The sequence below is a fragment of the Brachyhypopomus gauderio genome, chromosome 3, assembly GCF_052324685.1.
Source record: "Brachyhypopomus gauderio isolate BG-103 chromosome 3, BGAUD_0.2, whole genome shotgun sequence".
Classification (NCBI taxonomy): Eukaryota; Metazoa; Chordata; class Actinopteri; order Gymnotiformes; family Hypopomidae; genus Brachyhypopomus; species Brachyhypopomus gauderio.
Window position 1 is genome coordinate 19,326,878 of NC_135213.1, and position 16,874 is coordinate 19,343,751.

At 40.9% G+C, this 16,874-nt stretch overlaps 3 protein-coding genes across 6 annotated transcripts; 2 read left to right on the plus strand and 1 right to left on the minus strand.

Annotated features, from left to right (window-relative positions):
• The first annotated feature begins 497 nt into the window (after positions 1 to 497).
• Positions 498 to 9,483, plus strand: polr3e (polymerase (RNA) III (DNA directed) polypeptide E). Of its 3 annotated transcripts, none has more exons than XM_077000060.1 (21): positions 498 to 633; positions 1,544 to 1,675; positions 1,801 to 1,851; positions 1,935 to 2,012; positions 2,129 to 2,244; positions 2,360 to 2,442; positions 2,525 to 2,632; positions 2,881 to 2,930; positions 3,109 to 3,228; positions 3,755 to 3,840; positions 4,117 to 4,161; positions 4,289 to 4,380; positions 4,473 to 4,593; positions 5,465 to 5,546; positions 5,710 to 5,769; positions 5,977 to 6,134; positions 6,242 to 6,303; positions 6,443 to 6,927; positions 8,429 to 8,506; positions 8,734 to 8,859; positions 8,972 to 9,483. In XM_077000060.1, the coding sequence occupies exons 2-21, from the start codon at positions 1,637 to 1,639 to the stop codon at positions 9,026 to 9,028; spliced, it is 2,097 nt and encodes a 698-aa protein (XP_076856175.1). In that variant the 5' UTR covers positions 498 to 633; positions 1,544 to 1,636; the 3' UTR covers positions 9,029 to 9,483. The 3 variants fall into 3 exon arrangements, with proteins under 3 accessions (XP_076856175.1, XP_076856174.1, XP_076856176.1); XM_077000059.1 differs by having other exon boundaries at positions 591 to 749; XM_077000061.1 differs by lacking the exons at positions 498 to 633; positions 1,544 to 1,675; positions 1,801 to 1,851; positions 1,935 to 2,012 and having other exon boundaries at positions 2,184 to 2,244; positions 2,360 to 2,416.
• Positions 9,484 to 10,754: 1,271 nt separating this feature from the next.
• On the minus strand, positions 10,755 to 14,172 carry cdr2b (cerebellar degeneration-related protein 2b). Its single transcript, XM_077000062.1, has 5 exons — positions 13,912 to 14,172; positions 13,301 to 13,413; positions 12,740 to 12,888; positions 12,411 to 12,566; positions 10,755 to 12,064 (listed from the first exon to the last, which is right to left on the minus strand). Exons 1-5 carry the CDS (start codon positions 13,979 to 13,981, stop codon positions 11,479 to 11,481), a joined length of 1,074 nt encoding a protein of 357 aa, XP_076856177.1. The 5' UTR covers positions 13,982 to 14,172; the 3' UTR covers positions 10,755 to 11,478.
• Positions 14,173 to 14,577: 405 nt separating this feature from the next.
• mettl9 (methyltransferase 9, His-X-His N1-histidine) lies at positions 14,578 to 16,716 on the plus strand. Of its 2 annotated transcripts, XM_076998590.1 has the most exons (6): positions 14,578 to 14,723; positions 14,866 to 15,027; positions 15,193 to 15,383; positions 15,550 to 15,759; positions 16,145 to 16,329; positions 16,467 to 16,716. In XM_076998590.1, exons 2-6 carry the CDS (start codon positions 14,866 to 14,868, stop codon positions 16,673 to 16,675), a joined length of 957 nt encoding a protein of 318 aa, XP_076854705.1. In that variant the 5' UTR covers positions 14,578 to 14,723; the 3' UTR covers positions 16,676 to 16,716. The 2 variants fall into 2 exon arrangements, with proteins under 2 accessions (XP_076854705.1, XP_076854704.1); XM_076998589.1 differs by lacking the exon at positions 14,578 to 14,723 and having other exon boundaries at positions 14,851 to 15,027.
• The last annotated feature ends 158 nt before the right edge of the window (positions 16,717 to 16,874 follow it).

The following is a 16,874-nucleotide window of genomic DNA, read 5'->3' on the forward strand; positions in this document are numbered from 1 at the left end:
TGATTACAATGTATGTTTCACTTGTGAGAAAGAAGGACATGAGAAGGAGAATGCCCACAAAGACAGGATAAACGTGGAAAACAGAACCAAGGGGGAGACTGATGGGAGAGAGGTCAGCTGACAAAATTTTAAACAATGTTTAAATCATGGTCTGTTAATTAGGATATATCTTTATTGTCATTTCACGGTGTAAGGTGAAATTGAGCATATTAATTAATATGCCTGTGTTAAATCAAGAGAAGAAATCTCCATTATCCTAAACCCTCCAGCATTATCATCAACTAGACAAATCATAACATGCTTTAATTTTAATAAATCCCAGGTTTATTTTCCCATACCTTTCCATACCGAAATTTTATCAGTCTGTCCTGTCCTTACGGATCATAGGTCATAAAGTGAACTAGAAAAAGTGCCTAGAAAGTGATTTTCGTTCCCACGTTATGAATGAAACGACGGATGTGACGCCTGCAGAGCGGTTAACAACAACTGGCCAATGGAGACGGTGGTGCGCGAGCGTTGCATAACAGCGCAGGACTCTCCCTCTGGCCTCGCCGTCGCGTTGCATCATGGGAAGAGACACACGCGCGCCGCTCCTCCCCACGTGCCCGTCTGCAGGAAGCGTGCGGCAACACGGTAACAGTGCACACTCACGTTTGTTAGCTAACCCGGCTAGCTAACCTGAAGTAGTGAACTCGGGAGGGTCGCCCCATTGCGACAGAGACGAGTCAAGTTTGTTCAATACTTTTCAGGTTAGACTGTAGACCTTGAATTTGAGTAACTCATTTAAAACTTTATTAGCAACCGAGGCCTGGAAACGTGTAGTGCAGTATGCTGTCTGGCTGTTTACTAGCAAGGTGGCTAACGGCTAGTTAGCTTACGTGGCTAACTGGGTGGAAGCGTCTAGTCAGACAGCTAACGTTAGCTAATTAGCATCTTGTGCTTTCATTGGCTATGCACCGGATTTTTTAATTGTATTAGCTAGCCAGATAGACCGTATAATGTCGGCGGTCCGCTAATATTATCCATGAAGGACATGTTATGTAGCTAGCTAGCTAAACTGCTCTTTCCCCATTTGTAACGTCCATGTACTGCAGAATTGACGTGACAAAACTGCTTGACTGGCGTGTAGAGGAAGATAAATGTCACCTACAGTAACGCCGTAAACTAATAACATCACCTGACAAGGGACTTCACGTGAAGGACAATTCTGACATAACCTTTAACTAAACTATCTGGAGAAGACAAGGGTAGTTAACGTTGCATGCAGCAAAACCAACATTTGCTCTTGTACTTGTGCCTAGCATTTAGCTAGCAGGCTCTAGATGTAAACACCTTTTAACATATTAATGCCATGAAGATGGTATGTAGAGTTATTGCTGTTGAGACCTTCTATTTTCAAAGGTCTTGAGAAGAAATTGCCTGTATTATCTTTGTTAGGTCTCATTGTTGCTGTCTTAGCTATTAAGAATAATTATCAAACAAATTACTACCATTGCCAAAACATTGCTTTGACACATGTCTTAATGTCTTTTGTGTGCAACAGTTGCATGCACTGCTGTAAGCCTGTCAGCAGTTCAGTAATCTCAGGTTTGGACGTTAGAATCCTGTACCCAGGTTTCCTCCTTGCTCTTCTACAATGGCCAGCGGCGAGGAGGATGACCCTATTATACAAGAGGTATGAGTGTGACCCATCTGTTCTGTCCTCCAGAAAAAAGTCATGTTATGAAAAAGTTATAACAATATGCAAATATGGTTTGCTTGTTATTCTAGTGTGTGATTATTCATTTATTTATTTTTTAGGTTGAAGTGTTCCTTGCCAAAAGTCTTGTAGACAAGTTGTATTTGTTCCAGGTAAGGAAGACTACTTGTAATGTACTTTATCGTTTTGGTTTGGACTGTCATGGTAGTTGTGTAAAGTCTAACCTTTCTTGCAGTATCCTGTACGGCCTGCCATCATGACCTATGATGATGTATCTCATTTATCTGCCAAAATTAAACCTAAACAGCAGAAGGTGAGGTTACTTTTGCACTTGGAGAAATATATGGTTGCTGTAGTAAGTACGTAGTTAAAACCTTAACAATGATTGTCATTCAGATGACACTTTGTGTTCCATATTTGTCTGTTCAGGTTGAACTTGAGGTGTCCATGGATACTCTGAGTCCAAACTACTGCCGCAGCAAAGGGGAGCAGATTGCTCTCAATGTGGATGGAACGTCACTGGAAGACTCGAGCACTTATTCCATGTTTGTAAACAAATGGCGCAAAATTTCTTAAATGTGTTTGTCTTTGCCTTTGGAGTTAATTTTTGAGCCAAATGAGTTACCGCATATATTCTCTTATTTTATTTTATTTTTAAAGCAAAATGATGGATAAGCAAACATTCTCGTCGATTCAGGCGACCACAAATACTTCTCGGTATGCTGCTGCAGTATTTCGTAAAGGTAATTAGCTGTGCTTGCTTTCACTGTGTCTGTGAGTGCTACATGATGTGATCTGACTGGGGTTACTCCATGGGGCTTGCAGGTCAGCTTCACCTCACGCCATTACAGGGAATTCTTCAAATGAGGCCCAGCTTTGCATATCTGGATAAAGCGGACAGCAAACACAGGGAAAGGGAGGCAGCCAATGAAGGTGAGGGAGAGCTTGGTCTTTTACATTTTAGTAATCCATGAGGATTATTCATGAGTCATCTTTTGAGTTGACCTTTCCTGAGATAAACACAGCTAATAGTGGTTGGTAGCGGTGGTTTTTTTTTGTTGTCGTTTTCAGTCAAGTCTGTTATACAAGATGATTTGAAATGTGAGTATATGTGCATAAACTGAGCATAATATTTGTAAAATGCAAATCTGTGCGATATTCTTGCATGTGGCCTGGAACAGCTGGAGACTCATCCCAGGATGAAGCAGAGGATGATATCAAGCAGATTACTGTAAGACATTAAACAAAGTGTGTGCATAGATTGTCCTTAATTAACGTGCAATATTCACACAATAGTAATTTTTTTGCAGCCATTTAATCTTTTGAGCAGGCATATGACCTCAATGTTATTATATGTCCAGTGGCTATTAATGCATTTTACAGGTTGTGTGGTGTTTGGTTTTTTCAAGGTGAGGTTTTCCAGACCAGAGTCTGAGCAGGCTCGTCAGAGGCGTATCCAGTCTTACGAGTTCCTGCAGAAGAAACAAGCTGAAGAGCCTTGGGTCCATTTACACTACCATGACTTAAGAGTATGTTATACATATTTCTGTCTTAAATTTCTGTTGCTTTTGTCATAAAGTCCTTTCATATGTCTGTCATGTCAGAATTACCCATGTAAATTGCCTTGTAAAGCAGTTGTTCATACCAGAACACATGCTAATGAGGGCTATGAAAGAGACAGCCTTGTAAGACAACTTCTCTATGGTTAATTGGATTATAAGTGCCATGTCAAAGCTAGGAAGAGAGACGTGACTAAAATGGACCATTATGATAAAGAATGAAATAATACAGGGCATGATGTGTAATGTTCCAGTGTCAGCTGTTAGAGTGGAGGTTGTTTCTCTGGACAGCAGCTGTCAGCTCTCTGAGGCTTGTAAGACTGTCTGAGTCACTTCTACATTTAGTTTGCACAGCTGTTCGTATGCATGATTCTTCCTTTGGAGACTCCCAAAGGCCAAATTTTGGGGAAGCTGTGATCATTTGTATCAGGGAAAGGTAGCTGGCTCAGGGTCCATGTGCCACTGAATTCTCTGAGCATCATTTTTGCCCCTGCAGGATGGACGCTCTGAGCATGAGCGCCAGTATCTATACTGCCAGGCCACGGATACCACAGAGAACATGGAACTAGTGAAGACCCCAAGGTGAGTTCTTGAAGAGTGTGTCTGCTTTGGGGGGAAATGATCTAGGTCACAGAAGTGCCTGTTGCTTATTACATCTGATAGTATTCAGGAAACGAATTGCTGTTTATTTATATTTTAATAAAGTAGTTTTTTTTTAATATGTTTCAATACGCATGTTTGAGAGCCTTGAAGTGAGAAGTCAGAAATGGTGTGAACTTGCCTCGTGGTACAAACAAACGTTATGACGTCATGCTGTTGTGCACTGTGATCCTTACACTGGTGTTTTTATTTCACCAGTGAGTACCTCTCCATGCTCATGCCTCCACTGGCAGAGGAGAAGATGTGAGTAGAGCCTCCTCCTCCGCCCAGCCGTTCATAGTGTGGCCGTTTTTCAAAAGCGTGCCGACACTATAAACATCATCTCCTTTGACTGTACTTTGATTTGTTCTGTTTACTTGTGCGTTTTAAGAGTGAAACCTGTGGGTCCCAGCAATGTGATCTCTATGGCTCAGCTGCGAACCTTGCCTCTTGGTGATCAGGTGAAGACCTTGATGAAGAACGGTAATTTGCTTCAACATGCTGATCTTGAATACGTGAATGCTTTTTTAGCGCATCCTCCTAGGACGATGACTTGGTTTATTGAATTTGTTCAGTCAAGGTTATGCCGTTTGCCAACCTGATGGGATTACTTGCGTCGGGCACAGACTCCACCGCAGTACTGCGTTGCATACAGCAGGTGGCGATGCTTGTCCAGGGAAATTGGGTCGTCAAGAGGCAAGTGCTCTTTGTGTCACCACCAGTGTTTGGAATGTTACTTTAAAAAAGTAATTAGTTATAGTTACTCACTACTTGTTTGAAAAGGTAACTGAGTTGGTAACTGAATTACTCTATAATAAAAAAAACAAAAAAAAACCCCAACAGTAACACTATATACAGTGCATTTACATCTATCAAATTAAATTCAGGAATTTCCCTCTGGGATCAATAAAGTATCTATAGATCGATCGATAGAACTTCAAGTATTTTCTTAAATAATGTTTATATCGAAAATGCAAATTTTTCTTCGGCTTGCTCCTGACTCGCCATTTCTGCCTCTTCTCCGTTTGTGTCGTGTGTCACTGGTGTGCTTCGGCATGCATGTAAAAACACTGGCTCTGATTGGCTACCATAACGTTGCCTTAGCCAATCGCTTACTGACTTGTTAAGTTAAACAGGTGTTACACAGAGAACTGTGACCTATCGAGATCTGTTACTCCTCACTAGCCTGGGCAGGGGTCCGCTCGGATTACTATTAGGATTCGGATTACTATTATCAATATATAGTAACGCACCGCTTTTAATGACAAGTAACGTCAACGCTGTTGTAATGACGTTAATTAATTATATTATCCCGTTACTGACAAAATGATGCCGTTACTAACGCCGTTATTTTTAACGGCGTTATTCGCAGCACTGGTCACCACCTCTCCCTTTCTCATCTGATCCTAATGAATTCATATTAATAATGGTACTTGGAATTTAAATGAAGGGAAATAATTTTCAGCATGTTTTTCATCACTATATGCCATGTGCAGGAATCGTGCTTTAGGTAGCAGCACGGGCTGAAGACAAATTGGTTGATTGATTGACTTGTTGTCTTGTGCAGTGATGTTCTGTATCCCAAGTCCAGCTGCAGTGCACACAGTGGAGTGCCTGCTGAGGTGCTCTGCAGGGGGAGAGACTTTGTGGTGAGTTCACACTTAGCACAGAATCTGATTGGCTCTAGAATGACCTTGGTTACATATTTCTTTATGGCATTGAGGTTTTGTGTTGTTTCGGAGTTCCCCAAGTCAGTTTGGTAATGCATTAAAAGCTTGTGTTTCACTCACTGGTGTTCTGTTTTTTTGGTAGATGTGGAGATTCACACATGAGCGTTCACTGATGAGAAAAGAAGTTGCTGGTGTTATAAAGGTAGGCATGCTGAAACATTTTCCCATTCATTTATTTGGAAATTCATATAGTTCATATAGATCAAAATAAAACTAACCCCATTTAACTGATATAGAAAAATTAACAACTCTGTTAATTTATTTAGAGGGTGTGTGCGCGCGCTATTGTTATTCATGCAGAAACCTGTTTTGCTCTCCTTCAAAGTGACTTGTGTATGTATATCTGCAGTTGCCCCCTGAGGATGTGAAGGACTTCTTGGAGCAGATGGCTATTCCCAGAGCCAACCGAGGCTGGGAGTTCCTGTTGCCTACTGACCATGACTTTGTTAAGAAGCACCCTGATGTGGCTCAGAGACAGCACATGCTTTGGATGGGCATACAAAACAAGTAAACCTCTCATTTGTTGATGTGTATGATGCCTGGTGGTTTAGTGATGGATTAAGTTTGTGTTAGAATTGTTTGCTTTCAAAGTGTAATTAATAGCATTGTTGTAGGTTGGAAAAGGTTTTCAACTTCTCAAAGGAAGACTTCCTACAGAAAAAGGACGCTCAAAAAGGTATGTTTCTGATATCCGTGACCTCACTCTTTGGTCATGTTACTGGTCACATGTGTGCATAGGATGTAACACTTGTTTGTATGTAGACCTTGTCTGTACGCTACATATAAATGTTCTTGTGTGTGTGTGTGTGTTGCAGAGCCCGTTCATCTGAGTGGCGAGCACCGCCTCAAGACGGCCCGGGAGAACGTCCAGCAGCACCAGGCCTCCCTGCAGAAGGATCTAGACACCCGGCGGCTTAAGGCATCCAGCGTGACTTCTTCCCCCCGTGGAGCTAACGCCCTGGTCAGGGTCAAAGAGGAGCCCTTGAGCGATTGCGAGGAACCCATGGACACGTCCGCTTCCCTGCCCAACGGCTCTCTCAACGGTTATCCCTCCGCGGACTCTCCTGACTCGGACCCTCGCAGCGATCACGGGGCTGGGCAGACGCCAACCCCGGAGCTCCGAGATTTTGTGCAGAGCACCTTTCGAAAGCACTTTGTGCTGTGTCTCAGCGAGGTAAAGCGACTGTTCAACCTGCACCTGGCCAGCCTGCCCACGGGCCACTGCCGCTTCAGCCACGTCACGGACCGCGTGCTCCAGGACACCATCCTCCGCAGCTGCTGCAAGCAGATCCTTGTGCCTGTGAGTACCTGGTGCACCCTGTGAGCTCTCATAGTGGAGCTAAACACACTTTCACGTCATGACCAGGCCAAGTATGATCAGAAATGACCTTGCTGATAAACTGCCTTCCTTAATAAGTGTCGACCGATTATCAGCCCAAGCGATAATCAGAGATGATCTTGCAGATGAGTGATGTTATGTATACGTATGTCTAACACTGCCATGATAACCATGATTTTTTTTTTTAGCTTATTTTTTTCTTATAAATGTCATTTGACTTCTGACTCTTCATAGTTGTGAAAGGTGAAAATTAATAAGTGTGTGTGGGTGTGTAAACTTAATATAATTAAATGTAATGAATTTATATAGCATGTAATTTAAATGTAGGACCAAAAAATTTAAATCAGCAACAAAAAGTGCTGTAAGGTGCTTTCTACACCACAACTTTAGTCATTTAGGACTATCGAGAAGATACGGCAGGTTGGAATTTTGTTTATTTTTTCTTCTCGTGTTAGTCTTTCATTTTACATAATTTATGCATATGTATCTGTTGGGGATATTGTTATTGTTCTTCCTATTATTTTTATAATGAGCAGTATTTTACATACATTTTTACATGTATTTAAAATTATTTCGTACCATTTTTGCAGTCTGCAATTTGCAATATATTTTCTAAAGTGCAAAGCACATTATTTTTTAAGGCATGATCCTTTTATTCTGGATTGAACCTGTATGTGTTAGGACAGATAGACAGTATTTTCATAGGTGTTAGTAATGTAGACTGAGCCCATTATCAGTTAAGACTAGCCTATTGTCCATGGGAGAGGAGTGGTGTGTGTGGAATGGGAGAGGAGTACAGACCGTCTGGATGTGTGTTTGTTAGTGCGCTTTACTGAAATCCTTGAGTGGTCTTCCTACTCATTCTGACTCTTACAAATGGATTAAAAACTTAACTTTAAATAAACTTTAAATATTTGCTTGCACTTAACTGCAATTATCCATTGGGAAGAGTCAGAATGAGTAGGAAGACCACTCAAGGATCTTAAGCTGTTGATTTAAAGAGCTCGTTTGTGTGAGTAAACAGGGATTTTTATTCCATGTGTTTATCTGTGGCTTTAACAGCCTTATCATAATATAACGTGAATGGAGGTCTCTGGTAGTGATGCAATTCTTTTAGCGCCTGATTGAGAGACGTGCATGTCGTGGACTTTCTAATATGTATCAAAGCAAACGTTTGGGTCTTATTTACTGTCTACTCTTATACAGGCCATCGGCATTGATATACTTTTGATTTGGAGCATCAGCTATTATGTTCAGTCTGTATAATGTGACAATGTTGAGCTGTCAAAGCTGAAATGAACAGAACATCACCATGATATTAATACTTGGTCACCATTGTGATCTTCAAATCTGATGGCAACCCATAACGCCTATCCTGGAACAGCTACTCAAAATGTATGAAACGGGTGAGGATAAATGGAGCATTTGTCATGGCTGACTGATGTTTGTCTCTGCTGTGCAGTTTCCCCCTCAGAGCAGCGCTAGCGCAGACGAACAGAAGGTGTTTGGACTGTGGGAGAGTGGCGAAACCTTTGATAAGGTGATGTATGGATACTTTAGTCACATTCTTTGTGTTGTGATTGTGAAAAATGATCCATGTGAGTATAAGCCCAGGTTCTAGCCCAGGTTCTAGCTCAGGTTCTCTGCCTACTCTCTTGGCTTCATCTAGAAACTTTTGATTGATAATGTGGATTTTTTTGGCTTCATCTCCTAATTGTTTAAAATGGGAATGATCTAAAATTTATATGCTTCACATGATTCATGTAGCACCGGCAGGTTCTTTTTGAGATCTTCATGAAGAACTACCGGGTAAGAAGGAGCGTCATCCAGACCCGACTAACGCAGGAGCTCGGTGATGGCGTCACCAAGTCTGACGTGGACAGACTACTCAAGGTATTGGTTCACCATGACATTGCATTGATCAAGCTCGTTTCATACTTGAATAAATTCACTGGAGCCAAAAATTTTTGTTCTGGCCTGAGAGATCTTGTGTCCTGTCTCCTAGGAGTGCTGCATCAGTTTAGGAGGAATGTGGTACCTTAAGGGTACGGTGCAGTCCTGACACAAGGGAGAGACACCTTTGGGACCCTCTTCATCAAACCATCTCCCTCTGAGTTTAGTGAGAGTAAACTTGAGGTGAGGAGACGGTGCAGACGCACAAATCAGCCTTTGGCTGGCCAGGGCCACCTTTTGGAAGGCAACAAGGATCGTCTGCTTCTCCGACACATTCGCTTTTTCCGTTTACCTTTTCCGGACAAGTAGCAGAGCGTAGCCAAATTCAGAACTTGTGGAAGCTTGCAGAACACCTCACTAATTCATATAAAGGGCTGGAGTTCCACTTGATTTTACAATAGTAGTTGGTGACAAAAAGGAAAAGATATAAGGAGGGAGTTGTATATGCATAACTTTTGTTGGTTTTGGTTGATTTCTCATGGTTTAATGCTTTCTTTTAAACCTAAATTTAGGAATTAATAATAAAGACAAATGGATTATGTTGATAATTTTATAATATCTCTAGCCTTTTGTAGACTTTCATGTCTTTTTTTTTGTCTTTTCCCAAGACTTGATTGGTTTGAGTTTCAATTCTCCACACCTCATCCAGTTAGTTTTGAGTTGATGGTTGAGTAGAATTGGGTTGTGCTGCTTTTTGTGGGTACTTTACATTCTAAAACTATGAATGTACCATCCAGAGGGGAAAAAAAACGTGAGGTCATGTTTACTTTGAAGATTATAAGGTTAAATGTTGGCTTGTCTAAATAGAAGTGTCACTTGTTCGTTACACTTCTCTGTGCTACCCATTGTAGCATTTATATCCATTTGCAGATGAACTGAAACTGTTAAACCAAAACCCTCTCCTCATGAAATGGCTTGGCCATACGAGGAGCAGATATAATGCTTAAGAAATGCAGTGCAGGAAAACAACAAAAGACTGATCAGCCTCCATCAAATGCTAGCATCAATGCCACGGGCCTGCTGTGTCACCATTGGGGGATGTTTTATTGAATTACTGCAGTGAATGTTGAATGAAGTAAGCTTTGGCATGCAAAGAAAAAATGAAAAATGCACCATTCCTTGTGGCCTTGAAGACTATACACCATTAATGTAGGCTACTGGGTGACCGTTTTAAAACTGTACCAGGGTGCACATATCGCATTTGGCCTCAGCTGATCAAATATTATGACACAGTGTGCAATTCATTTCAAAACATTGCTGTGCTCTGAAGGTGGGCAGGTGAATGTTTTTCACACTTGGCAGTGATGGACAGAGTATCTGATGCTAACACTGCTAATCTTTTTCAACTGTGTTCAGTACCAAACGAAGGGCCCTGTGACATGAGTAAATTTAGGTTTTGCAAGAAGTGTGGGTCCATTTATGGCGTTATTGTCTTGATGGTAGAAGAGTCCTGGCGATCAAAGAGGATGTCTGAAGTGTGAAGTTGTTAAGTGATGACAATGTTCTGAGTGACTGAATTATTTTGAACAAGAGAAAGTGCCTCTAAATTATTCAGGGTAAAGATTACAATTATTAAATTCTGTTGAGACTGGAATAAGTTTAAGTTTCAGATCCAGCCCTTTTCTTTAGTAACCGAAGACTATTCGCAATTTTCAAGACGTCTCGCCTCTTGGATATGTTCAGCCACTTTAAGCATTCCATTTACTCATAAATTCACTTTGTGTCCATGTCGACTTGCAACAGTCATGGTGCGTGGGTGAGCATTACCCTAAACCAGAAAATCATCGGTTTTATTTGAACATTGTGATCAATAAACACTGCAATCAAAGTACTGCTACTGCTGTTTTATTTTAAGTTTTATTTTCTGCCATGTTAACAAAAATAAAATGGCAATGTCATGGTTAAAAGTGAGTACTTTGGTTATTTTCCATAGGGGAAACAACACTCATACAAAACTGCCATTATACAATGTTGAAGTCAACTTGAGCAGCTAATCTTTGCAGTAGTAGGCAAAGAAAGGCATATTGAAGGATAGATGTCTTGTTGCTAGCCTTTATATTTTTACGTCTTCTGTCCTGATTTCACTTTGTTTTTAACTTGTCTGTGGAATAGGGTGAGGTAATTCAGTCTGATATGAATCTTATCAACTTGTTATGTAATACATAATGTCACACAATCTACAAATCTATACAAGGAGAAGAGGCTGTGCAAGTTATACTAATAGCCTAAGAGTTACTAAGGATAAATTTGCTCCTTTTAAGATAATCGGGTTTTGTCATGTCTGTTTTCAAATACAAAAGTAAATCAATTTTAAAGTCCCAAAAAGTTTTAAGGGAATGGAAATATGTACATGTGTGTACATGTCTCTATATTGTGTAAAGTATAGACAATTAACTGTTAAAATATTAACAGTACCTGGAGTGTTCTGTACATGTACCTGGATATGTACACATTCTGATGGCTTGATTCCTGCTTTTGAGATTCACAAATCGTCCATATTAGGGACAATCTTCTATATAGATGTTTGAAAAGTGCATAAATTGTGGTGAACTGCAATGTTTAATTTGACTTGGCCCTGTTCTCCTTTAGGTCCTCTTTGCTCTTTTCGATGCAAGCAAAAATCTCAAGGAAAAGGACCTTGTATTCAGGCATCTGAGCACTATCATGTGTGCAGTCAACCTGGGAGCATTTATGGTCTGCTGAAGCCGGGGACACTTGCTGGTTGGTTATCTGTGTTTGCACAGCTTTGTGGCTCTGCGGTCCTCCACGGTTACATCGTAGAAGTTCGTTGTACTTCTTCTGCAGGGCGATGTACTGAGCATCCACCTCACTCAGCAGGGAGACACCATGACACTTCTCGCCGGCACAATGCTCGGCGCTGGAACACCGTGGCTGATCGGACTCCTCCACTTCGGCCTCCAGTTCGGCCAGGCGGGCCCTGCAGCCTTCCAGGAGGGCCATGCGAGGCTCCAACTCGCTCAGCTTTCGCGCCAGGGTGACGGAGCTCTGCTCCGCGGCTTCTCTCAGGGCGCGCTCCTTGTCCAGCTGGGCCTGCAGCAAGCGTGTGGTGTGCAAAAGGGCGGCGCGCTCTTCCTCATCTAGGGAGGAAGTGCTCGGTGACACGGAACTCTCGTAGGTTGGACACCTGAGAGAAATGTGAGCCACAATCAGAGACACGTGTTAGACTAAAGATGAGATGGCCCTAGATGAGGCCAATGGCTCATGCAAATGATAAGACTTCCATGTTTGTAAGAATAAAAGAAAAGAATGACTTGGAGATTATGGCATTCATTTTCAGGTGTCTGATTTATAAATTTTCAGATTTATGGGTGTCAGGTCACCCCAGTGATGAGATTGATACTTCTTGTCACTTCACTTACTTAGCAAAGATGCACCAAATACGTATATTTACTACTTTTAAATACATATTAAAAAAACAACAAATAACTGGCCTAAGAGTATATTTTATAAAAGTGAAAAATGATTGGTACTGCTCATTCCAGTAGGGAAGATCCAGGCTGCTGGTTGGCTGTGGTGGCTTCGGCATGTTCTGTGTGGTGTGTTTACGTGGAGCTTTCTTCTGCTCCACCAACTCCCTCTGCACCTCCTCCACCTGACACTGAAGCCCCACGATGGTCTCTGTGAGGCTATACCAGGACCACAACATCTTGTCAACCTTTAACTCTTGTATATTACAATTGGCAGTTCATGACAATAAACAGCGTTTCTGATAGCTCATTTAGCTGTCCTTCAGGGATAATCATGCAAAACATCTTACAGTGCTTTATTATTGCCTGGTATGACCTGTGATCTGCCTTACCCTTCAATCTTCAGCTGGGCTAAACGATTGTCCAGGACCAGCCTTTGATTGCACATTTCCAGGTCTCCTGCAGTCATATCCAGCTGTTCATAGAGTTTAACGTGTTGATCATTGATTGATCTGAGCAAGTCCATCTGCTTGGATAAATACTGAAGAACAACAGATAAGCTTAGAAATCCAAATTTACTATCACTGCTAGCATTTGCCATAAGATAAGATGCAGTATATCTGTAAACTGCAATATTTCTGTTGGTTATTTCAGTAATATTATAAACCCAGTAAGTAATGTCAGTTGTGATATTAAACACAAATAATCAGGCTAGAAATTACTAACAAGTCAGTGAAACAAATATAAATTTGAAGTTAAGTTTAACAATGGTATCAGACATGACACCATATCCAGATGGAAAAAGAAGTGTTAATGTCAAGGACCATTTGTTAATCATCTCCTTTGAACAAGATATCAAACAGCATGGCAGAGCATTAATAATTAAAATTATGATGATTCAAAGGTTCAGAAAAGACCTTTGCTTCGACCTTTGATGTGGTGTATCCCAATACCTCTATTTCCTGTAACTGTTCATGGTTGGTGACATACATCTCCTTCAAACTTTGTTCCAGCTCATTGTTCTTCTCTAGAAGATTTTTACCGAGCTCGGCAGCCAAATGAAGATCTGTGCATAGAAAGAGAATGTCCAAATAACTAAACACAAAGCACATAAGGAAAACACAGAATTTGGATAGTTATTCTTTATGTTCAGTTAGGAGTGTTAAAATCATAATAGTTCATTAATTCAATTTCGACTTATCCCTACTGTTATCATTGCGTCTTTGTTTTTGAACTCTCATTTAAGAACTCTGAATCTGTTAGCTTCTCACAGAATTTTATTAAAAAATTATAATCTATTTATGTACCTAATCAGGACTTTTATTTAAGTGTAGTTATCCCAGAGGAAAGGTATATAAAAGTGTCTTAGAAATCAGTACTGAAGCAAATAAGCAAAATAAAATACTTTCCTTAATGTGGTTATACTTCGTGCTGCCTTTTAAATTATATTTACATAAATATATACATATTAAAGTCAATTAACCATTTATTTAAATTGGGTAAATATTCTTACTATGCTACAGTTACCTTGCCGAGTACTATCACCGTATTGCAGTTGTCTTACCATGTTCCAAGTCTTGGAGGTCATACCACGGTTCTTCCTCTTTAATCTCGAACTCTTCCTCAGCTATCATGTCAGTCAGTCTTGCCAGTCAGATATACAAAAACCGTATGATGCACATTATGTACAGTTATATATACCTTCCACCTCGCACATCTTTATTCTACCTATAATGAAAATATGAGTTCTAGAAGCTTCGTCTTAGCAGGGGACGATGCTCCGCATGAATAGACGACCTGCTCAGTGCTGCGTGCAGGAAGGCGAGCAGGTGCCACGCTCTTTGTACCACATCAGGTGTGACGCACCGATGTGCTGTGTGCCAAGGCAATACAACACTGTAGACACTGTAAGCCCATGTGTGTGAGCCCTATGGAGGTGGTAAAGGGTGCAGTATGCCTTAATCCTTAATAAAGGGTTAATAAAGTGTGACTTTATTTAAATTATGTGATGTGTAGTTGTCATCTGTTTATGCTGACTTGACATTGTTTTCTCTGGGCTTACTCCACCTTTACATGGTTGACTTCGATATTTGATGGTTTGTTTTGTTCAGAAAACTAGCTTTCGTTGCATGTCGTTTATTCTTAACCCAACACATGGGCAGACTTTTGTGGATCAGTTATCTGTCGGGACACCAAATGTAATGGTGACCCAAAAGTGCTTGGATTGACGGACCCATTTACTTGTAACACAGGAAGTCTGTAGATGTATACCTGATTTACTAACACTACTGCGAACATACCTTCATTAACCCGTTACTCATTCTGTAGATTAACCAGAGAGACGATGTGGCCACTGAACTCGCACCACGCCTACAGGTTTGTTTGTTTTCAATGGATAAGAAGGTATTTCTGCGAGTACCTGGAAGTTTTTCTGTAACAGTTTGAACAGCTGGACAACCAGCTCGCGTATTTGGGAGCTTGCAAGTCACTTATTCTCCTTGGTATGTGTTGTCTACAGATGAGGACATTCCTTTTTTGTGCATGGGTGGTGTTTTACATATCGGTGCTACTAGCAGCGCGAAGGATGTGGTCAGGGAAGTATGTTCGTAATCCACTCGCGCGGGCTGTTTTTATGAACATGGTGACAGATACTGATTTTACAGCCCACGAAGTACAAGAGGTAGGTCTCTTCTAAAATGTCTACCTTTTACTTGTGTAAAAACCCCTTTAAATATTCTTTATGATTTGTTTTGACAACGCAAAACAAATTATTCAGGAAACACGAGTGACCCTTCATGGGAATGAAAGATGATAAGTCTGCAAAAAAATGCTTAAATATTTGCAGTGGTACCGCTGCTGTCCGGACATGCTTGGCGAAACACTTCGGCCGCTGTTTGTGCAAAGTGAGTTGGACGTGGATACTCGGGCTTTCCTCCAGAGGAGTACGGAGAAATCTGGCTGGCTTTTTACCCAGCTCTATCACTCATTATTCTCCACTGTCTTTAGCCCCGTCATGTCGAGAACATCCATCAATGGGTACCTAAAGCTATATTCTTAAACCTCTTACTGCTTCTCTTTAGTGTTTTCAGATAGTTTAAATGGATGCACTTTGGTCATTGATGGTGTATTTTATCATGGGTATGCAGTGCAGGCATTACTACAGTTTCAAAAATATTTTGTTATTCTCTTGTTTCTGTTATAGGTTTCTCGGTCGAGGTTCCATGTTTGTCTTCTCAGGGGAACAATTTCGTAGACTCCTTAAAATTAGTCCAGATTGGAGAGGAGAAAGACTCCTGGACCTAGGGGCAGGAGATGGAGGTGTAACAGATGTCATGGGCTCTCATTTTAGAGAGGTTTATGCCACTGAAGTGTCTCCTCCAATGAAGTGGCAGCTCCAGAGAAAGAACTACAGGTGTTTTCAGCCTGCCTCCTTATATCTTATATTTGATATTGACACAATGTGTGAAGACTTCGCCTATTTATTCTGGGATGACAAACACACCAATGTCAAGTCGTCCATAATGAAGGTTACATATTTCTTCTGTGAAAGCAACAATCAGTCAGACCATAGTGATATGTGACGTCACATTACTGCATTGTCAAAATTGTACATCATCTTGCATAGAAGCATTATATATAAATCTCAAGACTTAAGTAAGATTTATGAAAACTCAAGACAAATGAAAGCATACCACCTACTGGTAATGAGTACTACTTCAAGTCTGAATCTGAAGAAGCTAAAGAAGTCTCTCTTGGGGTTTGTTCATAAAAATCACCAATAAATTGTGTTTCATCAGGGTGTTGGAAATAGATGAATGGCAAAGGACAGGGTTCCAGTATGATCTTATCAGCTGTTTGAATTTGTTGGACCGATGTGATCAACCCTTGGAACTACTCAAGGACATCAAGAGGTCTCTCGTGCCAGGCTCAGGGAGATTGATCCTGGCAGTGGTACTTCCCTTTCAGCCTTATGTAGAAATGGGTAAGGTGGTAAATGTAGTACCATGGATGCTTCTCTTACACATTTCTCTTTGTTACTTCTATAGCCCTTTGGAAAGTAAAGGTTTATTTTGTCTTGTTGAAAAGATTCATGTGTCACCTGGCATGTCTTTTTCATAGGCGGAAACTGGGTACGTCCAAAAGATCATATCCAAGTCCAGGGAAAGACCTGGGAAGAGCAAGTCACACATCTGTCTGTGGACACTTTCCAGAAGGTTGGGTTCGATGTGGAATCGGTTACGCGTTTACCATACTTATGTGAGGGAGACATGAACCAGGATTTCTATGTGTTGGATGATGCAGTATTTGTACTGAAGCCCCAGGAATGAAGTCAAACCTGTCTTTATTATGATAAAAAATATTTAAGCCATTCTTGGTTGTGTTGTGATTTGTATCTTTCTTGGAGCAGTTTTTAACACAAGGGTGCACTTGCACCATGTTGAGAAAAGCAATCATCTACAGTTTTAGAATGGAAGTTTTTCTATAGCACAATTGATGTAATTAAATTTGTACACACACACACAAAAC